The sequence below is a fragment of the Carassius gibelio genome, chromosome A17 (assembly GCF_023724105.1).
Source record: "Carassius gibelio isolate Cgi1373 ecotype wild population from Czech Republic chromosome A17, carGib1.2-hapl.c, whole genome shotgun sequence".
NCBI lineage: Eukaryota > Metazoa > Chordata > Actinopteri > Cypriniformes > Cyprinidae > Carassius > Carassius gibelio.
Genome location: NC_068387.1, coordinates 7,998,309 through 8,024,916, shown reverse-complemented (window position 1 = coordinate 8,024,916; position 26,608 = coordinate 7,998,309). Strand labels below are relative to the sequence as shown.

The window sequence follows — 26,608 nt, the reverse complement described above, 5'->3', positions numbered from 1 at the left end:
ACATCTGCGAACACACCAATGGTGTGACTCCCACAGTGTGACCGTATGTGTCAGACTGTATAACTGTGTGTCTGCCCGGAGCTGCTGCTTGTCACCTAGACAGAAACAACATGCAAAATCCTCAGTGATAACATCAACTGACAAACTCTGGAACATAGCCCAATTTTACCCTCAGCATGAGCAGCATTGTGAGGTTTGACAACGTCTAGAAGATAATGGCTTTAGAAACTTCCATCATATATTGATATGTTCCCGCTGCACTTTCTGGACAACTACACTTCAAAATTGTTCAATTCAACTTCTGCACGTTAATTTTCAGAGCTTTTTGAAAAAGCTATTGATGTTGCAAGTAAGAACTGCCCCATCTAGACCAAGTCAAGCAGTGTTGTATAGCTTATGTTACTACAGTTAATTGCAGTCCTTGAAACTGATTGGTCAAACAGCATTCCAAGAGTGCAGATACGACAGTCTCGCAGCACTGAGACATTCACTGTTTGTGTCTGTAGTTGCATATTTCAGATATTGAATCATTCATTCAGTCGATTTTAAAAACAAAACGGACTGTATTTATGAGAGAGTCATTGAATTATTCACATAATCAGTCAGCTCAAAATTGATGATTCATTCAGAAACAAATTAGATGCCTGTCTTTATAAAGTGACAAAGTGAAAGTGACGTGACATACAGAGACTCGAACCCACAACCTTAAAGTTAAGAGTCAAACTCTCTAACCATTAGGCCAGGCTGACTGGTTGGTTGACTATTTTTCTGCTAATGCAAAGTCGTGTTACTCTCTATTATTATGCACTGCCATTTCCTTTTGAGTGAGAAACATCAACATCAAAAAAACAAACAAACAAACAACAAAAAAAAACCCAGAATAAAACATAACTATTTATTTGACCTTAAGGGGCCATTTTTCAGTGTCCCCACTGAATCACAGTCACAATTTTTCCTTAAACAGGTTACAGATAACTCTGTGAAAAATACAGCACAACAGACTATCTACAATCTCTGTCTCACAGGTGCTGGTCATTTAATTAGAATATTATCAAAAGGTTGATTTTACTAATTCCATTAAAAAAAGTGAAATTTGTATATTATATTGATTCATTACACACAGACTGATATATTTCAAATGTTTCTTTCTTTAATTTTGATGATTATAACTGACAACTAAGGAAAATCCCAAATTCAGTATCTCAGAAAATTACAATATAACTTAAGACCAATACATAGAAAGGATTTTCTAAAATCTTGGCCAACTAAAAAGTATGAAAATGAAAAGTATGAAAATGAAAAGTATTATCATGTACAGCACTCAATACTTAGTTGGGGCTCCTTTTGACTGAATTACTGCAGCAATGCGGCGTGTCATGGAGTCGATCAGTCTGTGGCACTGCTCTCCACTTTATGCATCTCCATAAAGTTGGTCAGCAGCAGGAAGCATGAAGTGCTCTAAAGCTTCCTGGTATACGGCTGTGTTGACTTTGGACCTCAGAAAACACACTGGACCAACACCAGCAGATGACATGGCACACCAAACCATCACTGACTGTGGAAACTTTACACTGGACCTCAAGCAACGTGGATTGTGTGCCTCTCCTCTCTTCCTCTAGCCCTGATTTACTTTAATCAGAGAACTTAACGTTGGACCACTCAGCAGCAGTCGAGTCCTTTTTGAAGCGAGACGCTTCTGACGCTGTCTGTTGTTCAAGAGTGGATTGACACCAGGAATGCGAAGCTGAAACCATTGTCTTGCATACGTCTGTGTGTAGTGGTTCTTGAAGCACTGACTCCAGCTGCAGTCCACTCTTTGTGAATCTCCCCCACATTTTTGAATGGGTTTTGTTTCACAATCCTCTCCAGGGTGCGGTTATCCCTATTGCTTGTACACTTTTTTTCTACCACATCTTTTCCTTTCCTTCCATCTCTATTAATGTGCTTGGACACAGAGCTATGTGAACAGACAATGACCTTTTGTGTCTTTGTGTCAATGGACAATTTTTGGACAACTGTCAATTCAGCAGCCTCCCCCAGGATTGTGTAGCCTACAGAACTAGACTGAGAGACCATTTAAAGGCTTTGCAGGTGTTTTGAGTTAATTAGCTGATTAGAGTGTGGCACCAGGTGTCTTCAATATTGAATTTTTCACAATATTCAAATTTTCTGAGGTATTGAATTTGGGATTTTCCTTAGGTGTCAGTTATAAACATCAAAATTAAAAGAAATAAACATTTGAAATATATCAGTCTGTGTGCAATGAATGAATATAATAAACAAGTTTCACCTTTTAAATGGAATTGGTTAAATAAATCAACTTTTTGATGATATTCTAATTATATGACCAGCACCTATATATAAGAAAGTGTGAAAGCACATCTGGTACCCCAGCAGGAAATTTCAGGAGGTATTTCAACTATTTCAAATCATTACAGTCATTTCAAGATTGCAAATTTTCTGTATTAACACTAACTGTAACCAGTCAGATTTAGTTAGAAATGAAGTATAATAATTTTAAGTATAATAATTTTAAATGTTATTATAGTATTAAAATGTGCATTTAATATTATTTTTAAAATTAATTTCTGGCAAGTAGTTAGTATGATATTGATTGAATAGCTGCCAGGAGCACTGGGTCCTCAACCAGCTTTATTTGCTCAAAAACATGAATATCATATTGTGTAGACAGATAACTGTGTGTAATGCTTTCAGTGTAAATGTGATTTATTGAATTTGTAACTTTGTTCAGTAAAAGGGTATTTTACATTTCTTTGCTCGCTCTCACTTTATCTGGGAGAATTCACCCTTCACCTCCCCCCAGCGGAGCTGAGAAAGTGATTTGCAGAGTTTCACACCGTCAGATGAAACGGCAAAGAGAGGAGCAGGGAGACGCTACCTCAAAGACCCGGGGTGTCTAAAGCAACACTTTTCTTCTCAAATTCATCAAAGGTTTAGCATCACATAATTGACTGGAGGCACTCTGTTTTAGCCCCAGCCAGAATGGTGCAAGCTTACAAAAAGAAAACTGGTGCATCAGGTTTGATAGGACGGAGGAGGAAAGCCACAAACTCACATCAAAGGGACACTGAACTAACGAGGTCCCCTCATCAAACAGCATGTGGGAAGATTACACATGATTTGTGCCCAGTTTGAGAGAAAAATGCAGTTTTGAGAAGATTCTGGCAATTTAGTGGAAGCAGGGCCTAAAACTATCTTTTTGCCAGACCTGCCAATGGCCGGTGACATGATAAAATTTACCAGCCAAAAGTTTCTTTTTACCGACCATGAAATTTTATTTTAGCTTTTCCAAAAACAGGCAGTTATTACTACTACTAACTAAAAGTTAATCTTCTGAAAGCAGCGATATCTTCTCAGGTAAAAGTTATTTGAACCATGTCTAGGTACAAGCTGGCCATCACACTGATCTGACCTTATGAATCCGTGTGTATCCGATTATTTGATTCACTCTTGACACTTATGACAGAACAGAAAATATTATTTTTATTCGCTTATGTCAGAAACAGCAAATCTTTTAAAAACTGGCTGTTGTTTTCACTTCATTGCATTGTTATAATTCGTAAAAGTTGTATCCGTCAACTGGCGACTGACACTGTTAAATTAACTTGCCAACGCTGATTTTTACTAATTTGGCGCTTGGCGAGTGTTAATTTTAAGCCCTGGTTGGAAGTATATAGATGGTGACAGATTTATATATGTTTTACAATGTTAAAGGCCCCTTCAAGAGCAATAACTATAATAATAACTATATTAATGCCCAAACCAATACACAATAATGAAATAATAGCTTTAAATACTCAAACGCTTCAGAGTTGGTGGATTCTGAAGGTTCAATGTTTTTTTTTGGTCAACAGCTGGAAAAAATGTCCTGAAAGTGATTCCAGTGATCTCGTTCACAGGTGTGTTGTAACCGAGATGGCCTTGCTGCCTTCAACTCATGTCAGAATGATCACAATTATGAAACAGGTGCACATGAATGCTCACACAATGTCATTAGCACCAGAGGGAAACTACAATTGGGTGTTGGGTGTTTTTATTGATCAACAGCTGGAAAAAAAAGTGATTCCAATGATCCCATTCCTCTTAACTGACTACTTTACTAGACAATTTGATTAACAGTCTTACAGGTTTAGACACAATTTATCATCCATTTATATTTTTTTGACATTCCCATCCAGTTTGTCCATCCAGTGCTTGTCCTTTGTAGGGTGATATTTGCAAGTAATATTACATAACATACACAATATACAGTATGTTACATTTTAATACATTGCTTGTCTTAGTTTGTCTTTTTACGTTTACTTCAAGACAACTTCATGGTGTTTTGTTTTGTAAAACAGGTTTCCTGTACTACAGTTGATTTCAATATCATGCACTCTGTTGTGTTGCTTAGCAACTATAAACAGCCTACAGTTATGAAATAAACAGCTTACCGTCTGGCCAACCAGATCCTGATCCAAAACACCTGCCTGCAATGATTCACCCTCCTAAGCTTTCGAGAACCAGTCACTTCTGGGCTGTTAATGGCCATTTTGAGCATCTTTGTTATCTGGTTTAATTGTGTTTGATTATGGTTAAAGCTAAATTCTACAACAAGTAGAGTTTTCATTATCATATAGATTATTTATAGTTATTTTGTAACTTTTTTTAAATTTTTTGTGTTTGCAGTGTTTGGTGTCTGTAGGCTTGGACTCGAAAAACACAATCTGTGTGTGGGACTGGAGACAGGGGAAAGTTCTGGCAGCTGCTCCCGGCCATACAGACCGGGTAAGAACACACACACACACACACACACACACACACACACACAGATACACCATTGCAAACGGCAGACAGGCAGTGTAATGTTTATTTTGTCCTCTCATTATCTAGTGGACTTCCTTCGGCCCTTTAGTTTCAGTGAGGCTACACAGAGTAACTCATATCTTACAATCACACACTGCAAACAGACAGCAATAATCATGTTAGCAGAGAGGGCTTGGATTCAGGGAATCTAGCAATGCACTGAAATGAATTTCATTTTGCATAAATTAACACTGCAACTAATGATGCTACATCCTTGGGGCCAAAACACACATTTGCACACACTTTCTTTATTTTAAATAGTATTTCATTATAAAAATACAGAAGACATTTCTGCATAATCTCCTGAGGATGTTTACTCTTACTATTCAACCAACTTCAGTCTGACATTCTGATTCGCTTCTCAAGAAACATTGAGCATTATCACTGTTCGAAAAAAGTTGTGCTGCTTAATATATTTTTCTGAAAACCATGATACATTGATTTCGAGATTCTTTGATGAATAGAAAGTTCAAAAGCAGCATTCATTTAAAATAGAAATCTTTTTATGTATCATATGTTGTTGCTGTCACTTTTGATCAATTCAGTGCATCTTTCCTGCATTCTCATTTGCACTGTATTTTAATGCACTGGTGCTAAACAAGCTTTCCGTCTTTGTTGGGAAATGAAAAATACAAAAATTGTCAGACGCATCCTTGTAATTCCAACCATGATTGTAAAATTATAGTATTTAAAAGGGCTTGAAGGTAACATACACTTATCTGAATTCTGAAAATACCTACTAATATAATAAACCATACTCTACTTTTCTTCCTCTGTTTCTTAAAGATATTTGACATATCATGGGACCTGTATCAGCAAAGCAAGCTTGTAAGCTGTGGAGTCAAACATATCAAGGTACTGCCTTTTCTCTTTTTGTATTCATTTTTCCTATTCCTATTTTGTTTTTGGCTGTGATGAAATACACTTGTAATCTTGGACTTGTGAAAGTCAGTGTAAATACATGCAAAATACAAACGAAGTCAGTGTAAATACAATGCATACAAGAATGGAGACATAATTCACTAAAACATTTGTGTGGACTGTATTTGGAATGGATATCAGTTAACATTAAGCAATAGCCTTCGTTTCGGTGGAATAATTTAGTTATAACATTTGGTTTTGAGTAATTTGTTTCAGTTAATTATTTATAATACAACCAGGAACATGTAGTTGGAGTAAATGGTCAGTTTGATTTCATGTTAGCTTTAATTTCACAAAAGCTATTTAGTGTTAAATACAATGTTTGCCTTTTACTGTCGCTTAATCAAAGCCCAGTGAGAAATCTTCAGCTACCTTTAAATTGTTGAAGAATAGTGCTGGTCTTCCACTGTCTTTACTGTGAGATGAGTTCAGAGAGTGTCCCACTGTTGTGAAGCCACATTGCAGAAGCCCCTTTCCAAAAAATTTTCTTGTTGGCTGCCACCTGCATACATGCCTTAAGCAGAAGTTAACACCTACAACAACATGACCTCTGATTTTTTTAAGTTGACTTTTATCTGATGAAAGTCGAGTCGAAGTGAACAAGTCTGGAGCTGTGGAAAACACCTTGTGCACAGCTATGGCATATGACACAGTGCTGCGTACATGGCTATTGCTCCTATAACAGCTCATTTTGATCAGTTCTTTTGCCTTTGGGTCGTTTTATTTCTCACAGATTTCTGCTCGTTCTAAATCAGATACAGATAAAGCAGCACATTTACCATAAAGATTACATTTATATGAATACATCAGTGAGAGTGATTGTGCGTGGGATTTATTTCTACATGGCAGCATCTCTCAAGTAGTAGTGATGCTGTGGGATTTAGTTAACAAATATATGCTTGAACCTTTCAGTTTCTAAGCTATTTTATTGAGAAATAACAGAACAGCGTTGACAGTACATTTCTGCGCTGAATGATTCAGTGCGTGACACGCGAGCTAGTGTTTGATAGTCTATGTGTGTGCATTACAGTTCTGCAGCGCATTAGATTAGAACTGCAATTAACTTACCTCTACAATAAGCTGTTTAGAATGTGCGTTCTCCTGTTCAATTTCAAGTCTTGTGGACCTTTCGGAGTATACATTTATTTGTCATTTTAACTGTTTGGAAACGGTGTGTTAATATGGAAGTCCTTCAAACATTTATTATCCTGTTGCGCCCTCTGTAGGACCAGTGACTAGTCGATGCCAAGCTTAAAGCGTCATGGCAGAGCACTGAAGTCAACTAGTCGATTAGTCGGTGCAACCCATAACTGGAAACCATTTTTTATAATGAGATTCCCAGCAACACAAACAGTGGTGACCATGAGATTTGTGGTCTTTTAATTCGCCAAATGTTTCGTTAATGCAAATGAAAAGTGACACAAATTCGAGTGTTAGGGAAAACTATTGGAGGTCACATGACCCTTGTCCTGTGTTACGCTGTAGTCAAGTGTAGGTGAGATACAGAAGTCAAATAACAAAACTCACACTGATCACTAACAAAAAGGTCAAATAAAAGTATTTGAAATAAAATTGGCTGAAATTTGAACTTAGGTCTTGCTCACTAAATGAAAACTTCACTACCAGACTAATGATTCTTATCATTAAAGGTGCCATGCATTGATACAATATTTTAAATTGTTCTCTAATGTCCCCAGAGTGTGTATGTGAAGTTTTATCTCAAAATACCCCATAGATCATTTTTTATAGCTTGCTGAAATTGCCACTTTAAGGATATGAGTCAAGACTTGCCGTTATTTGTGTTTGTCCCCTTTAAATGAAAATGAGCTGCTGCTCCCGCCTCCCTTTTCATAGGAGTGCAGAGCAGTCAGTGTTGCCAAGTCTGCAGTTTTCCAGCGGACTTGGCAACACAGCCTGGTTGTTTTCACACACTGCGGCTACATGCACAACTGTGTTCAAACACCTTATTAAAGTGATTTTTGCATTCTATGGCACCTTTAAGGGAATTAAAATGACCTAACCCTAACATACTGTATACTTACTGTTATGTTGTTACATAACTCATGTTACTTGTAATGTTTTTCACCCAACATTTCTTGTAATACTTAGTTTGCAAGCTATTTATGTCTAGCCCACTTTTTGGTTTATGAAAGCACACTTTCAAGTATTCTTTAAGTAAACTAGTAAGTTTTGTACTGCAAGTATATCTGTAAGATTTCTTTAAGGGAATTTACAGACTTTCAGTCATCTTCGAAACCCAAATGAAGATATTATTTATATCTTTTTTGTCCATCTGTTGAAAGTCCACACAACTAAAATGTTAAGCTTTTATTCACATATAAACATTGATCAATGTACATATTTATAGCTCATCAATTCTGGTAAACAGAAGCTCAAATGTACTTGCTTGACATATGAGAAGAAAACCGCACTGATTCTCACAGAAGCTCACACTTTCTTGTGTGACATGCTTGATTTTCACACTTCAAACTAGCACAATTGAACTTGCACTTGCTATATTTGATGTGCTTCTTGTTTGCGTGTTGATTCATACTGATTACTTTTATGAGGTCTTCATGAACATTATTGAAGCTTCTTAGTAGAATGCATTCTGGGATTGACTTCTACAAGAAATGGACAATAATATTTATTTAAATAATTGTTCTCTCTATGATTAGAGTCTCTTTCTCTCTCATCAGTTACCATTAAGCTTTGACTTTAGGTTCCTGTCATGAAGGAATCCACAATCCTCATATAATTTAATCTTTATTTCTGTCCCTCTCTCTTTCTCTTTATTTCTCTCTCATGACTCCTTCTTAAGATCACTGTGTATTCCCTATATATCTTGCTGTGTCAGTATTTTTGTCTTACTATATCCCCCATTCTCTCATATAAGCCCCCTCTTCATGTAGTTAGGATGGTATAGCAGTTGTCCCACATAATTCCTAAGTCTTTACCCCCTCAACCATGTGACATCAGCTCCCTGGACCCGTGATTAGCTTTTATGCACTCAATGCATGCCAGAGATTTAGCTCACTGTAATCCCCCTTTTTCTCTTTGAGAGAGCCCCAGAGAAACTGAACATCTCTGGTGCCAGACGAAAAGCTACATTTTCTGTGGTTCTTAAATTCGTCAAGGCTTACTAAAGATGGTTCTTCATTTAAAAATAATGGACGTACTCTTCATGTTAAGCACATGAGTATGTGAACTGAAATTAAACTTCATAAGTGACTGATTTGAAACGCTCTACTAGCCCTGACACACATGGTGCTCTATGTGAGATCACGCATGAACAGAACAGAACACCTGAAGATAAATGATCAAATTCAAATAAGATTCAGACGATAATAATAATGCTTGCTACAGGGGTCTGAATGTCTGTAATGAGTGCTAAAGCTGGGAGTACACTTTTAGTATACCTTTTGCCCAGTTTAATAAATCAGGCCCTGTAAGTATGATGTTAAATTAAGAAAACTTTCAGGTATACTTGCAGTATAAAGCTATTAAACTGGTAGTTTAAATAATACTTCAAAGTGTGCTTTTAGAAACTAAAAAGTAGGTTAAGTTTATATAGCTAGTAAACTAACAGTATACCTTACAAGTATACTTAGATTTTAGTATACTTAAATATTCTTGGAAAATATATTTATACTTAAATTAACTTGAAGCATACTTTTTTTTGCTAGGCTTGCAGCTCACAGGGGAATCAATTAACAATTTATACCAAACAGAGTTCGATATTAGCATGTTGCTATTCTAACAGTGTGGTACTCCAAAAAAAAAAAAAAAAAAACATTTAAAACTAAACCTAAAACTAAAACAGAATGGATTGTGTATTTAGAATCAAGATTTCTGTCAATTGCCAAATCTCAAACTGTTGAACAAATGCTGTTTACAAATTTTTGTTGGAAGCTTGGTTTCAGGAAACACTGTATCGTTAAACTATGTTGATAATAATATAATTTGCAATCAAAATTGGTTAACACTGCTTTTAGGAAATGCATCACTGTTTAAACCTTTAAATGAAAACTCAAATGATTCATAAGTGAATCGAACATTGAAGGTTCTGATTCTAATCATGGATATATAAATAAAATATAATTGAGGTACTACAGAATTTTACACAAGCTGTCACTGGGACAGTCAATTTTCAAAGGGGACATTGGATGTAAAATTCACTTTTAAACGGTCTTATCAGTGTGTTGACAACATTTTTATTTTAATTACCCAAAAAACTAAACCGTCTCAATTATAAAGCCATTTTAATTTTCTGAGCAATATGACGCCATACTGTCATACGCCATACAGGACTGTCAAGTATAAGCACATTGTGGCCCTTCATTTTCATTTTCAGAAATTGAGGATCTAGTGGAATAGTTTTGTTTTTGATGGTAATGCGTCACCGAATACACAGAAATCGCAAAAGAAGGGCAGAGTGAGCAATAGCTCATTATCATTTAAAGCGACATGCACCAAAACGGCTCGCTGCGAACAGAGCTGTTTTTGACAGCTAAACATGATGTTGTTTTAGAGTCCCATTGAGGGATTTTAACCAAAGTATCTTGCAGACATTTCATGAAGATCCTAAAGATTCATACCAACTTTAAAACTTACTAATATGTACCATTTAGGTATTAACATACACTTTAGATACTAATATGTATTTAAGGTACAAAGGTGTACCTTTCAAAAGGGTACTCCAACAATGATAGATTTGGGTCTTATTTTTCTGAGATTGTACATTAAACATAAAAAAATAATTTAGCAACACATCTGGTCACACAATGTGGCATACCAATATTTAAACTACTGCACAATACCAGTGCATACTGTGCCGTATTCAGTAATCATTAGCTTGTACTCCATTCCGACAAATAGGGATTGCTCCTGCTTTTGTGCAAGCTCTTGACAGATTTCCTGAGGTTTTTATCCGGACCCTCAATGCTGTACTCAATCCACTCAACTGCATACAGGTCTCATACTGAGCCTGTGCGTTTTGACTGGAGCAAACTGAGGCAGCCTGCTCGAATCCCACTCACTGCCTCCCACCACACAACATAATCATAGCTTCACCCATAGGGCCAACTGAACCACCGTATTTACAACACAGCTTTCACAACAGTGGTTTAGGTATCCGAAATGTGACATGAGCTGCACACCACAAAATAGATCTAACTAGATTAACGTGTAGTGGGCCACCCTGTACTAATTATCCTTTTCCTTCTCGCTGTATGCTAATTATAGCTGTCTTAGTGACTTTAAAGCTGTTTGATTAGTCTAGATGTGCTGGATTTGGGGTGGCTTGCCACACAAACAGGAGCGAAAACACGGGGGGAGGACGTGCCTCAGGATGAAGGCAGTCTACCTCTAATGGAGTCTTGGCAGATGAATAGCACTGACTCATTTTGATTATATTAAAGCTTTACTAGAGCACAGACCTGCAGAAACACAGAAGCCTGTGATTCACTGGGGCTCTGAATCTGGCTGATGTAATGCAGCCTGGCTGTCTGGAACTGAACCGTCTGCCCCAGTGCAAGGCTGCTAATGGGCCAGTGACTGCTTTTTCATCTATTCATTCTCTTTCAGGCAGCTTTTTGCCAGATGCTATGGCTTTCCTGAAAAAAATCCTGCTAAATTTAGAGTAAATTGTGATTAACAGAAATTCACTATATTAAAAAATGAAAAAATAAAGCTTTTTGGTATTGGCATTTTTATGTATACTTAATGTTTCAGTTCATAATGGTATATATTTTGAAAAGTACACTTTTAAATAATGTTGTTTTATCTCACAATTCTGACTTTTTTCTCTCAATTTCGAGTCTACATCTTGCAATTCTGAGGGGAAAAAAATAAGAGGTTTAAACAAGAAAAGGTCAGAACCGTGACACATTTACTTACATGTAATAATAAAATCTCCTACGTGGGACTCGAGACTGGTGGTGGGTCACAGATGCAGCTCATCTCCAATCACTACACCTGGCCTCACTCCTCGTTCCCACGTCCCTCGGCCCCGCCCCACTTGTCACATACCCCCATCGCCCTTCGCAGGCCGGGGGGTACCCTCGAGACTGTGCTCTACAACCCCAGTTTTGGGCAGCTGGCAGGAGTCCCCCGTTCCCTGCTCCTCCCCGTTCCGGCGGATGGCAGCAGGCTCTGGCCACCTGGCAAACGGCGCCGACTCCTCTGCTCCCTCACGGACAGCAGCCGGCCCTCCATATCGTGGGCGGCCGGCAGCGAGCTCGCCTGTCCCCGGCAACTCGCTCCAGCCCACCGCCTTGAGCGTCCATGGCGGCACATACCTCGCCAGCTCGAAGGCACTGCGGATTCACCACAGCGGCGAGGGATCTTCAGCAGCGGGTCCCTCCTTCTCCCGGGTTTTATTGTCCCGGGTTTTTAATAATATTAACCTCCATAATCATCGGGAAGAAGGAGGCGGGAACCGGCGCACAATCAAATAAAGACTTTACTTACAAAATAAACACAAAGCAGCACATCAGCCCCTCACGGACGACTGATGCGCGCAAATAAAAAGCAAAACATAAACTAAAAGCCCAGGCCTGGTCCTCTCTCGTCCTTCACTATCGTCGCTCCAGTTTTATATCCTTCCATCTCCTACGTGGGACTCGAGACCGGCAGCGGGTCGCAGGTGTCACTGATTTCCCAAACATTTCCCAAGGGACTCCTTGTTCCCACATCCCTCGGCCCCGCCCCACTCGTCACATTACAATTCTGACTTTTTTCAATTTTTCTCTCAGGCACCTAATGGTTAGAAAGCCGGACTAGTTACCAGAAGGTTGTTGGTTCGAGTCTCTGTGCCAGCAGGAGTTGTAAGTGGGGGGGAGTGAATGAACCGCGCTGTCTTCCACCCTGAATACCCATGACTGAAGTGGCTCACCCTTGAGCAAGGCACTGAACCCCCAGTTGCTCCCTGGGCGCTGGATCTATAGCTGCCCACTCCATTTTATTTAACAGAATTCACCTACAAAAAAAGACCCGTTTGGACTACATCCCTCTAGTTCCAGCTGTAATGACATCACTAAAACAGTTTTTTTGACTAACCTCCGCCCACATGAAAAAGGGGGTGTGGTCTTGTTTGCGCTCCGACGGAGGAGAAGGAAGAGTTGCGTTTGAAGAGTACGTTTGTCACAATGTCGTCGAAATGTCGTTATTTTCATCTCGGAGTCCAATCACCTTTGTTTGGGCTTCCCAGGGACGCTGTACTTGGAGATTAATAGTTACAATTTATGTTTAGAACCATGTTTAAAACTATGTGCAGCACATTTTGCTGAGGAGAGCTTCCTCAATCTCAATCAGTTTAATGCCAGATTCGCAAAAAGATTATTCTTGAAAGATGTACTTTATTAATTAAGTTGGTGCGTTTAACAGTTTCTGTAAGTCATTACACAAAGGGCAACACTGTTTAGCTTTGTTGACTACTGTAGATGGTAGGGATGTGCAAAAAAAATTGAACGCAATTTTCATGCGCATCTCGTCAGTAAAGGCTTTCTGTGATTATAAGTACATCTCCAGCACATGTGTTCTTTTACTGTCTATGGTTCAGATCAGGATTGCCAGGTTTTCAAAACAAATCCTGCCCACTTGCTTCTCAAAACTGCTCCAAAACGAGCCCAATCTCGTTTGCAGGAGGGCAGTGTGCGCTGAGCTGCTGTCGATCACAACACAGGAACCGCTGGCCCAATCAAAACTCGTTACGTATTTCTGAAGGAGGGACTTTATAGAACAAGGAAGTCATCAGCCCGTTTTTATGACAGTGAAAACAGCAAAATACAGATAGATGAATTGTGTGAAAAATACTGTGTTTTTTTAACACGCGAAACATGAACACGTTATATTGCACACTGTAAACACAATCAAAGCTTCAAAAAAGCAAGAAAAACATGACCTTTTAATACATTTAAGATGTACTAAATTGCTACTGTATCTTTACAAATGTAGAATTACCAATATATTTAAATACATGACATAAAAGCTCAATTTTAGTTTTTTATAAATTCTATAATAAATTCTGAAGAAATAGTACACTTTAACTATATATCAAAGACAATAGAAGTAATTATAAAATTAAATATAGGGATGTACTTGGGATGTAAGCACTGTAAAGTTTAGCAAATTGCATTTAATGTAAATTTAAACTATTGTCCATTTGAGATTAACATGCAATTAAATGCCCAAAAACATTAAATTCCGTTTACAGTTTGTATATTCTATTTTGTATTATAGTGCAATATTTCATTAATAAACAATCTTTTTAAAAGTATATTTATTCTTCACAAGGGTTAATAAATGTAAATAAATAATAACTATATTCTGTGTAATCATACAGTGTGCTTTATTAGTGTCCTAAAGCCCATCTGCCATAGACAGATATATATAATTTGACATGGAATATTTGAAAGTGAATGCAAACGTGATTAAGATTTAAAACCTACTTTTCTAATATGTTTTGTTCTTTCTGGTCACAATATTACATTAAATTTAAAATGACTTTTGAATGTTATATGGGATTAGACTGAATAAATAGGGATTTTTTTTTTCAGATTTCGGAGAGCTATTCACACTGAGTAAAATATTATTTTTTTTATTCTAATATTATCACATTCAGAATGTACTGTTCTGAAGACTATAACTGACTGTCTTTGAAGACTCAGGTCATCTTGCAGGAGGCCGCTGAGGATGAGGTTGAGGTCATGCACAGAATTGACCCTGCCATTCTCTTAAACAGGAGCTGTGACCTCATGAAATAGAGCTCCGAGGTGTCTCACACACACACACACACACACACACACACACACACACACACACACACACAGCTGAATCAATGAGACAATTTTTATGCGCTGGCTGTGGGAGCTTTCCGTGTTTGTTCTGAACTAAGATCGTGCCTGTGCATTTTAATGATGTGTTTAACAAGTGTTAGCATTAGTATGTTTGTGAGCTTGCGATGTGTTCTCAATGATCGCAAGGAAATTTATCGAGCTTGTGAAGAGAAGTGCACCTTTATGTATGCTGCCGTGCTTTTGCAATATTAAGCTGTCACACAATTTATTCTGTAAGGCCTTTCAATAGGCTATTTGCTACAATAAATTGCTGAAGGAAACCGGAATTGTCAGCTATACAAATCTTTAGGTGATATATTACCATATGGTCACTGGATTCCGAAATAAATCAAAGAACCTGATGATTCATGTTTCAAACCTGAATTATGTGCACCAGCTAGTACTACTATATTATGAGACCAATGGAACAGATTCACTAAACAGGGAAAATTAGCACGAGACCACATTCCTATGAAAGCGCAGTTGGGATTGAAAAGTTCTGTTATTGATCTACTGACAATGCACACATTAAAGAACACAGACGCAGCCAAATCAGTTCCATAATGACTGAAGCAATCTGAGCAGAGCAAATGAGCAACTATGATAGTCAAGTCAAGCTCAAAATGGGACATGCTTTTTGGGCATTAAAAAATGTCGCAAATACTGGTAAGGTGACTACCACAAACCTTTGAAAAATCATGTTGTGTGATTAATTGAAATACTAAATAATAATTTGGCGTTTGTAAGAAAAACTCTAAAGTTTCACTGTGAGTTTTCAGTAAGTCCAGGCCAGTAGTTTATTTAAAGGGGTCTAAAGAGCTGAGAAATCAAAATTCCCTTGATCCTTTGACATAAGAGGTTATTGTACTAGGAAAACAACCTGTACATTTCAAAACTCAAAACTTTCTCTGACACTTTGTGACACAATGGTTTGGTTAAACTCCGCCTCCACAGAAAAAGATCAACGCCTGCTTCTACATCACTGTCTGTTTAGCCCCGCCCACCGATTCGCACAAGTAGTAGGTAAATAACAAGAGAGGCAAAATGAAGGTCTACGCAGAAACCAAACGATAAAGATGCTCAGAAGACAACGTGGTGTGGTGCCACGTCAATAAGAGCTTGCTCATTATTGCTTTGTCTGTCATTACAGATCTTTGATATGTATTTATGTGCTTTTAACCTAAATCACAGCAGCGCTCATCTGTGAAGGATGCGGGCTGTCAAACACATACAACAGTTAGCCAATCAAAGCAGTGGGCGTGTCCTTCCGAGTCTACAATCCATCACACCGAATCAAACAGAGCGTTCTGATGAGGGAGGTCAAAACAGGACAGAAAGTAGCCTATTACTTCTAAATGATGATGTTTTTGATAACATTATAAGTGGACCTCAGAGAACAGTACAAAATAAAAACAAAGGCAGTTCGTTACACCTTTAATGGTAAAAGAGGGTTTGTGCTGGTGCAAAATGTTAGTAGGTATGGCCCCATTTATGTTTATGAATGACTCTCTGCCCTCAGTTTTGGAGTCTTTGTGGGAACGCTCTGACCCCTAAGCGTGGCGTGTTTGGGAAGACAGGAGACCTCCAGACTATCCTCTGTCTGGCCTGTGCGAGAGACGAGATCACATATTCAGGTGCCTTGAATGGAGACATCTATGTCTGGAAGGGAATCAGTTTAATCCGGACAGTTCAAGGGGCTCACGGGGTAAGTGAGGGAACGTTTTCCACAGCGTCACCAGAATGACCTCTGTCCTGAGTCACATAGAGATCTGCTTTAATTGTTTATTTATTTCACGATTTGAACCCTTTAAAGTCTGCAAATCTTTTTCAAACCCTTAGTGCCAGCACTGCAGTTAAAAGTTTGAGACTTTCCATTCTCTAATTGTTTTAGTTGTCAGGGACGTTCAGCCTCTCAGAGCCTCTCTCTCTCTCTCTCTGTGTGTGTGTGTGTGTGTGTGTGTGTAGTCTGGTATTTTCAGCATGAATGCATGTGAAGAAGGCTTTGCCACGGGAGGCAGGGATGGGTGCATCCGGTTATGGGACCTGAACTTCAAACCCATCACCGTCATTGACCTCAGGGAAACAGACCAGGGATATAAGGGTGAGTCAAGCCTCTACAAACTCCCAGAATGCATCACTCTACACTGACTTGTTATTTTGTTTGATCAATTAAGTTGCCATTTATCTTTTGTTGTTAAATGTCAGGATCCCACAATGCAAAAGTCCTTTGTCTCTAACGGAGCTCTATCTCTTTTCCTCTTTTACTTTCTTTCCCTCTGACTCATCAGTAGCTAGAGGTGAAAATTCAAGAGGTGCGTTGTAGTGGTCCGAGTTCGTCATGCAGGCTGTCCGCCCTGTGTTATATCCATAGCTCTTACCCCTGTTTGTCACCGATCCCAGATGTCTTTCTGTATTATCAAGCACCCTCTCCATCCTTGACGGTCTACAGTGTGCATCCTTCAGTATGTCTGTTTACGTCCACGATTCCTTTCATTTGCTTACTCAGTGTTTACGTGGTGGATCTGTGCAGGCCTGTCAGTGCGTAGCGTGTGCTGGAGAGGGGATCATATTCTTGTGGGCACGCAGGACAGTGAGATTTTTGAGGTGGTGGTGCACGATCGCACCAAGCCCTTCCTCATCATGCAGGGTCATTGTGAGGGCGAGCTGTGGGCCTTGGCGGTTCATCCGACCAAACCTCTCGCCATGACCGGCAGTGATGACCGTTCTGTTCGGTAAGAGACCAAAATAAACTAATACCACATCTGAATCACTCAGAATTACAAAAGATCCCTTTAATGGCTTAAAACAGTATTTATTACTGAAATAATATAACTTAGAAAAATGCACTTAAAGGGAGGGGTGAAATGCTATTTCATGCATACTGAGTTTTTTACGCTGTTAAAGAGTTGGATTCCCATGCTAAACATGGACAAAGTTTCAAAAATTAAGTTGTACATTTGAAGGAGTATTTTTGTTCCATTTTGTTTTCGAGTATGGCTCTGTGTGACGTTAGATGGAGCGGAATTTCCTTATATGGGTCCTGACGCACTTCTGCCGGAAGAGCGCGCGCTCCCGTATAGCACAGCACTGAGAGGCTGAGCACAGACAATCACTGATCACAGCGAGAGCGTCGCGAAATGTCACAAAATGAGTGTGTTTTTGGTTGCCAGGGCAAGACAACCCTGCACAGATTACCAAAAGAGAAACAGCATTAAGGGACCAGTGGATGGAGTTTAATTTTACAGAGCATCAACGGAGTCGTGCAAGTGTTTTTGTTTGTTCCCTGCATTTCGAAGATGCTTGTTTTACAAACAAGGCCCAGTTTGACGACGGATTTGCGTATCGTTTATTTCTTGATGATAATGCAGTCCCAAGGAAAAAGGGTCACGATCGTGTGTTGGAACCACAGGCGGTGAGTAAAACTGCTTAAAATATCTCTGCCTCCTTGTTAGTGCGTCCGCCTCCGATCGGAGACCCGGGTTCGAGCCCCGCTCGGAGCGAGTCGTTGCTGCTGCTGCTCTCGTTCAGTTTCAGCCTTCACAGCTGTCACAGCTTCCACACGCTCTCAAAGCAAAAGCCTACTGGCGCTCGTGATTCTTTAGCTCCGCCCACACGTCAAGCCTCCAGTCGGTCGTGTTTTTTCGGGAAAAATTGGTACAGACTATCTTTCTCTTATGAATATAATAAAAATAAAGACTTTTTGGAGTTATGAAGGATGCAGTACTACTCTATATGTACTCAAGATTAACAGGATATTGAGTGAAAACGAGCATTTCACCCCCCCTTTAAGTGAAACTGTTAATTGCAATTAATAGAACATATAATGTAATTTAAATTGTTACTAAATGCAATTAGCTGCATTTTTGAGTGTTTTTTTTTGTTGTTGACCCACTTAATTTTATCTTTATTTGTAATTTTTAGAATTACTTCTATTGTCTTTGAAATAGGGTTTAAGCGTACTGCCAAATGTATTGATAAATATTTTGATTTAAATTAATTTTATTTTTAAGTAAGTTTTAAATTTAATTTTAACTTTTAATACGACAGTGCACTTTTTAAAGTACTCTTAAGTGTGGTAATAAACAGTCATGAAAGAACTCTTAACTACGCTTAAGTGCGTTTTTATTTAATTAATATTTTATTATCTGCAAGTTCAGCTTTTTAGAAATAGTACACTACAAGTCCACATTCAGTGCTCTTGAGTGCTAGGGTTATTATAATTAGCTAAAAGTAAAACTAAAACTATAATAAATAAATAAATAAATAAATATATATATATATATATATATATATATATATATATATATATATATATTAACTGAAATAAAATATTTGTAAAAATAAAACCCATTTTATTTTAGCTAGCTGCCAAAGAAATAAAAATGAGTGAAAACTATAGACAAAAAAAAATAACACACAACAAAAGGACTAAAACTGTTAATAAAAACTATAATAGTATCTTAATCATACTACAATTATACTGTTAACTGCAATTCATTTTCACAGGGAATTACTTCTGATTCTGTGCTGGTTGCACAGAAAATTTACAGTTATTGACACTTCATGTGTCGTGAGCTACAGTGAAACCTCTGAGCAATAGAGTTTAACTCATTGAGTGTATTAAGCTCAGATTAGACAAAGACTATTAACAACATGATCTTTAGTGTTCAGCGTACTAATTTGTGTATCTTTATGGGTCATTACTTCCTCTTTTTCTCTTTGAATTGGAGGATCTGGAGTCTCGTAGATCACGCGCTAATAGCACGCTGCAACATGGAGGAGCCTATACGCTGTGCTGCTGTTAGCACGGATGGGATCCACCTCGCTCTGGGCATGAAAGACGGATCCTTCACAGTGCTGAGAGTCAGGTGAAGCACACAGACAAAACAGAGAAGAACACAAGTGTCTAGAGCAGGGATACTAGCCAAATTAAATAGCTGCTTTCACTGCTTATTTAGAACAAATGTCTGAAGTGATTAGAGATACAAACAATATGTGCAGAGCGGGGGGTCCCGAGGACTGGAATTGAGAACCACGGATATAGAGGACCCCTACACACCACATCAAGGTTAATAAATACTCAAAAACTATTTGATAGTGTTTTGACAGACAGTGTTATTTTAACCCATTTAATCCCATATACAGTATTGTTCAAAATAATAGCAGTACAATGTGACTAACCAGAATAATCAAGGTTTTTAGTATATTTTTTATTGCTACGTGGCAAACAAGTTACCAGTAGGTTCAGTAGATTGTCAGAAAACAAACAAGACCCAGCATTCATGATATGCACGCTCTTAAGGCTGTGCAATTGGGCCATTAGTTGAAAGGGGTGTGTTCAAAAAAATAGCAGTGTCTACCTTTGACTGTACAAACTCAAAACTATTTTGTACAAACATTTTTTTTTTCTGGGATTTAGCAATCCTGTGAATCACTAAACTAATATTTAGTTGTATGACCACAGTTTTTTAAAACTGCTTGACATCTGTGTGGCATGGAGTCAACCAACTTGTGGCACCTCTCAGCTGTTATTCCACTCCATGATTCTTTAACAACATTCCACAATTCATTCACATTTCTTGGTTTTGCTTCAGAAACAGCATTTTTGATATCACCCCACAAGTTCTCAATTGGATTAAGGTCTGGAGATTGGGCTGGCCACTCCATAACATTAATTTTGTTGGTTTGGAACCAAGACTTTGCCCGTTTACTAGTGTGTTTTGGGTCATTGTCTTGTTGAAACAACCATTTCAAGGGCATGTCCTCTTCAGCATAGGGCAACATGACCTCTTCAAGTATTTTAACATATGCAAACTGATCCATGATCCCTGGTATGCGATAAATAGGCCCAACACCATAGTAGGAGAAACATGCCCATATCATGATGCTTGCACCTCCATGCTTCACTGTCTTCACTGTGTACTGTGGCTTGAATTCAGAGTTTGGGGGTCGTCTCACAAACTGCCTGTGGCCCTTGGACCCAAAAAGAACAATTTTACTCTCATCAGTCCACAAAATGTTCCTCCATTTCTCTTTAGGCCAGTTGATGTGTTCTTTGGCAAATTGTAACCTCTTCTGCACATGCCTTTTTTTTAACAGAGGGACTTTGCGGGGGATTCTTGAAAATAGATTAGCTTCACACAGACGTCTTCTAACTGTCACAGTACTTACAGGTAACTCCAGACTGTCTTTGATCATCCTGGAGGTGATCATTGGCTGAGCCTTTGCCATTCTGGTTATTCTTCTATCCATTTTGATGGTTGTCTTCCGTTTTCTTCCACGTCTCTCTGGTTTTGCTCTCCATTTTAAGGCATTGGAGATCATTTTAGCTGAACAGCCTATCATTTTTTGCACCTCTTTATAGGTTTTCCCCTCTCTAATCAACTTTTTAATCAAAGTACGCTGTTCTTCTGAACAATGTCTTGAACGACCCATTTTCCTCAGCTTTCAAATGCATGTTCAACAAGTGTTGGCTTCATCCTTAAATAGGGGCCACCTGATTCACACCTGTTTCTTCACAAAATTGATGACCTCAGTGATTGAATGCCACACTGCTATTTTTTTGAACACACCCCTTTCAACTAATTCAACTAATTGCCCAATTGCACAGCCTTAAGAGCGTGCATATCATGAATGCTGGGTCTCATTTGTTTTCTGAGAATCTACTGAACCTACTGGTAACTTGTTTGCCACGTAGCAATAAAAAAATATACGAAAAACCTTGATTATTCTGGTTAGTCACATTGTACTGCTATTATTTTGAACAATACTGTAAATATCCCAAATAAATATTTATAATTTAATATAAATTATAACTATTAATTAATTTATATATTATATGAATATGAATTAAATAAATAAATAAATATTTATATAATAGATGAAAAAGTTAAGCTTAAAAGGAATAAATTAAAGCAATCAAATTAAAAAAAAAAATATTAAAAAGAGTACATTTCTGAGAACCTTTCACAGGGTTTTTAAACTATATTTTTTAGTTTCTTCCTTCATGGGCACACTTACATCTTTGACTCATTTGCACTGCATTCCAGATAATGAAAAGGCTCTTTATATCTAGAAAAATATATAGAAAAATATTGATAGGGGTGGCGAGGATGGGGCAGGAATTTTTGAGGGGTGGCAACATATGGCAGACGTATATATACTGAATTTAGTCACAGTTATCACAGTTTGATGATTAATATTATATGTACACACTACAAAAGTACACAGGCTGCCATTTACAAACTAAATCTCATGCAATCAATGTCTTGCATTTGAAACAGTTCATATAAGGAATAAGTGAACATACAATGTGATCTCACTTAATAGGAGATACAGTAGAAATGTGATAGAAGTAAGGGGCATTATCACAGGAAAGGCATTAAGGTTAAGACAAAGGTGACAAAGAGGGGAAGCAAAGGGCTTCATATTCAGCAGGATTTACACCATTTACACCAGTGTCACATTTTAAACTTTGTTTCTCACAATTTCGGTTTTATTAAAGGTTCTCAGTTGCCAAAACCAGATATAAACACAGAAATTTAAAGTACAGATTCTGTTGAGGTCATTTTTACAGTTTTTTAAAGGCTCACCAGTGAGCATAACATTGTTTAAATTTCTTCAAGTTATACTGAACTTTTATTTTGACAGGTTGTCGTAAAGACATTGCAGTTTCTGTCTGTGTATACGATACGAATGAATGACGATAGTTTTATCAAATGAAATGGTGAAATAATGTCATAGCGCGCTGGCGTGCACATGTGTAGCCTAACTTACATCATTTGTTAATATAGTGAAGAGCTGAAAACACCACGCGTGCTTCAGTGTGTGTGTGTGTGTGTGTGTGTGTGTGTGTGTGTGTGTGTGTGTTTGTGTGTGTGTGTGTGTGTAGTAGAGCACACATTGAGCGCTCATTCCCAGAGACGTGTAGAACAACAATTACAGTCTCTTTGACCATTAAAATTCACAGACACTAGTCCATATCGAGATTTGATTAAATGTACAGCCATACTTTTGATTTATTCATTCAAAAATGGCCGAATTCTGTGACGTTCTGCTTTATACAGCAAGTTCCTTTGAATTCCGCGATTCAATCCCGGTCGATTCAATCCCTGTCGCACAGACGGGTGAATTTATGAATGAAAGTGTGAAAGTTCTGACACAAAACGAAGTTTTTACGAATCCTCACACTTTTTAAAAGTGGTTAAAGTATCACGTAGAAGACCATACCACTTTAACGTTAGTTAGCGAAATAACGTTCTTCAACCTGATATTTATCATCTCAAAGTCAACATTACAACTATGCTAGCACTGTGCTTACATTATAGCTTCATTTCTTGATAGTCAGATAATCAATTTTACCTCCTGTGTCTCCTCGCGTCTCCTGGTTCCCTCGCTTCGCGCACACTCAGAAAGTTTTCCAAACAAATCAGTCTCTTGCCGCTCTGGCGTCCTCTTGTGCTGGCTGCATTCACTGCAATCGGACACTGGAGATTCGCGCTCGTAAATTTTCAAATTGGCCATAACTTTTAATTCGTTGTTTCTTTTTTGCCACCCCGGTAGCTCCGCCCCTGGGCTCTTTTAAAAACTAAAAAGTACTTTTTGTTTTGATTTAATTATGATTAAAATATGAGGCTGGTCTTAGACAGTTGTAATTGTTGGTTACTGCCAGTCAAGTATCCACCAAAATCAAGCATCTTGTAAGTATTACCAGATTCTATTATTCACTGCTCACTCTGCACTTTCTAAAAGTGACCCCTAAGCTGTGCAGGTTGAGTATCCCTGGTCTAAATCAACCTAAAATAAGTCAAATATGCAAATCTGTTAGACCGGTACTCATTTTCCAGGGATATGACGGAGGTGGTCCACATTAAGGACCGTAAAGAGGCCATCCATGAGCTGAAGTACTCCCCTGACGGAGCGCACCTAGCCGTGGGCTCTAATGATAACTCAGTGGACATCTACGGCGTTGTGCAGCGATATAAGAAGGTGGGCGAATGCGTGGGCTCCAGCAGCTTCATCACACACATGGATTGGTCCACCGACAGCAAGTATCTACAGACCAATGACGGCAACGGCCGGCGTTTCTTCTACAGGATGCCCAGTAAGAGCTCTGCACTCCCTTTGCAGTAGGTTTTCCTCATATTTATGTCTTTTGGATAATATCATTTCAACTGATTTTGGTATTGTTTGTGTTTAGGTGGCAAGGAGGTGACCAACAGGGAAGAACTGAAGCTTGTCCAGTGGTCTTCATGGACTTGTGTCCTCGGGCCGGAGGTGAACGGGATCTGGCCTAAATACTCTGATATCAATGACATCAACTCTGTAGATGCCAACTTCAATAGTCAAGTTTTAGTTACAGCAGACGATTATGGATTAGTTAAATTGTTTCGGTACCCATGTGTAAGAAAAGGTGGGTCCACTTTTATTCTTGGTCATGTTTTTGTTAATGACATTCTGTATTCTATTCTATTTATTACATCCATTCTTTTTATGCTTACTCTGTTTGCCTTTTTTCGTCTTTAGGTGCTAAGTTTAAAAAATATTTAGGACACTCAGCACACATAACCAATGTCAGATGGTCACATGATTATCAGTGGGTGATTACTATTGGTGGAGCCGATCATTCAGTGTTCCAGTGGAAGTTTGTCCCTGAACGGAAGTCAAAAGAAACTCTTCATCTAGCTCCTCAAGGTATGAGCTACATTATTATTATTATTATTATTCTCATAAATCTTATATGTTATTAATTGTTGTTTTAATAATCTTTTTTTCATGTTTTAAAAAATGTATCTTATTTTGATGTGTTGTTTAATACCAGTTAGATTATATAAGCATAGCACCTTTTTCCTGATGCAAATTCTTTTGCATGTTGCTGCTAAGTCTGCCATGTCTCTGTTCATTTTCCTAATGGATTTCTCACAGCTCACGATGGCAGTTCTGTTCCTTAGGCATCAGCAGTTTTCTTAGTGATAAATCTATAAAGGGGAAGGGCAGCACTTACAAAATGACTAAATTACTCAGGGTTTCTCGGGAGATCATAATAAATGGAATTGTGGCTAATTTGTCAAATCATTTATTTGTTTTACTTGAGTGGAATGCATAATCAACAAAGGAGTTTAATTTTTGTTCCTCTCTGTCTTACAGAGACATTAGTAGACTCACACAGCGAGGAATCTGACTCGGATCAGTCAGACGTGCCTGAGATGGACTCTGAAATAGAGCAGGAAACACAACTTACTTACCGACGACAGGTCAGTGATGACATGGTTAAAAAAGACATTGTTTAATACATGATCATCAAAACCTGATTGCAGATCCTCTCTTCGAGTGCTGAATTCCTTAACACATTCTCCAAAGTTGTGTGCTTGGGGAGTTTTAAGATGAGTTTTTTTGGTCCAGGTTTACAAAGAAGATCTACCTCAGCTCAAAGAGCAGTGTAAGGAGAAGCATCGTGCCATAGCTATGAAGAAAAGGGAACGAGCTCCAGCCAGTGGATTGAGGTTGCACTTTATTCATGGGTAAGTGCTTCAAAAGATCCCAAACAGCATCAACAGCCATCGTGGTCTGTCTGTCTGACAGACTGTCGAAGTCTGTCTCCCAAACATAAACAAGTGTACTGTTTGTACACAAAACCAGCTTTTTATACAAGGACCTATTTTGTTGTTGATTATTATTCTAACAGTATTTCAGTTACAAACAATGATCTACATTCTGAGTAAATCACTCGCATATGCGACAAAATTTAACTCTATGCGAGTAAATGATGTCTATTGTTAGCCATTGGCTAATAAATTCGTAGATTTAACTCGCCAGTGTGTGTGTTCAAGGCTATTATATGATTACCACATTTTCACTTGCTGAACACTGACTGAGCGCTTCAGAGTTCTCTCTCCATCAAATGATCTGAACTTTTCAGTTCATCTCAATGGACGCACAGTGCACATGTTTTTGCCGAACTGTAAACTCTGTGTGAAGGCGCACGACTCACCGTCACTTTGCTAATAGCGCTGTTTCTCACACATGCAAAGAGAGAGAGTGAGAGTCTTACCACGATGAATCGACACGCTACATGTAAACTATATTCTTCGTTGTATTTTCCTGTCAAAATAATGCATTTCTTTTAGAATTATTCAGCTTTTTAGAACAAGCAGAAGATAAGCCGGTTTCTCTGGTAGTGGGCGGAGCTAATGCACTGAAGGCAATTTCATTGGCTGGCACTGATCTATTACCCTCCCTGTTTTGATATCAGCAAATCAGTTCGACCGAACGCAGACAGCGTGATTAATATTCATGAACCCAGCAGCTCATCAATCCGTAGTGCATTGCATATTGTTAGTATGGTAGTTGAATTAGTTGTAGTATTATCTTTTAATACTAATTAATATGATCTATTACTATTTTTTAGAGAAACCCTGAATGACCAACAATATCTTCAATTAAATAAGTTCAATTAAAATGACAAATATGCATTCATTCATGGTTACCAAGTTTTAGTTCTAATCACTAAAGTACTATCATTAAATAGTGCTTAATACCATAATATAATGCTTGACTGACTGATTAAGAAGCTAAGATTTAAGAAGCTGTGCCATTTTACAAAGATAAGCTGATTGGAATCATATATATATATATATATATATATATATATATATATATATATATATATATATATATATTCTTATAAAATAACTTGTTCTAAGATGGACTTTAGTCACCCTTAGAGACTATAGAGCAGTCGAAGTCAGTTCACACATCTTTTAAAGGTTGTCTCCAGGTTGATGTTCTTTGACTTTACCAATACCTTCAAGATCAGCCTGCCCCTCTGACTCAGACGAAGCTCAGAGTGATGCATGTGGACACCCCCACAGTCTGCTGGATTATTAGACCTTTCTGACAGACTCCAGCTGTGTTCTGGAGGAGATGCTGCCCAAAGCTGAGGTGTCTCACCCTTAACATGGCAGACTGAGGGTTGTTAAAACTAG

At 38.2% G+C, this 26,608-nt stretch overlaps 1 protein-coding gene across 2 annotated transcripts in view; it reads left to right on the top strand.

The window, feature by feature from the left end:
• Window positions 1-26,608, top strand: part of eml5 (EMAP like 5) — a 77,548-nt gene that overhangs the window by 17,185 nt on the left and 33,755 nt on the right. Inside the window, exons 3-14 of one of the 2 annotated variants that reach the window (XM_052530551.1) lie at window positions 4,690-4,788; window positions 5,653-5,721; window positions 16,144-16,329; window positions 16,590-16,725; window positions 16,913-16,936; window positions 17,155-17,356; window positions 19,355-19,492; window positions 23,471-23,727; window positions 23,824-24,036; window positions 24,150-24,317; window positions 24,771-24,877; window positions 25,026-25,144. In XM_052530551.1, coding sequence (XP_052386511.1) covers window positions 4,690-4,788; window positions 5,653-5,721; window positions 16,144-16,329; window positions 16,590-16,725; window positions 16,913-16,936; window positions 17,155-17,356; window positions 19,355-19,492; window positions 23,471-23,727; window positions 23,824-24,036; window positions 24,150-24,317; window positions 24,771-24,877; window positions 25,026-25,144 — 1,718 coding nt within the window. The remainder of the gene's footprint in view (window positions 1-4,689; window positions 4,789-5,652; window positions 5,722-16,143; window positions 16,330-16,589; window positions 16,726-16,912; window positions 16,937-17,154; window positions 17,357-19,354; window positions 19,493-23,470; window positions 23,728-23,823; window positions 24,037-24,149; window positions 24,318-24,770; window positions 24,878-25,025; window positions 25,145-26,608) is intronic. The other variant, XM_052530552.1, reaches the window with a different exon arrangement.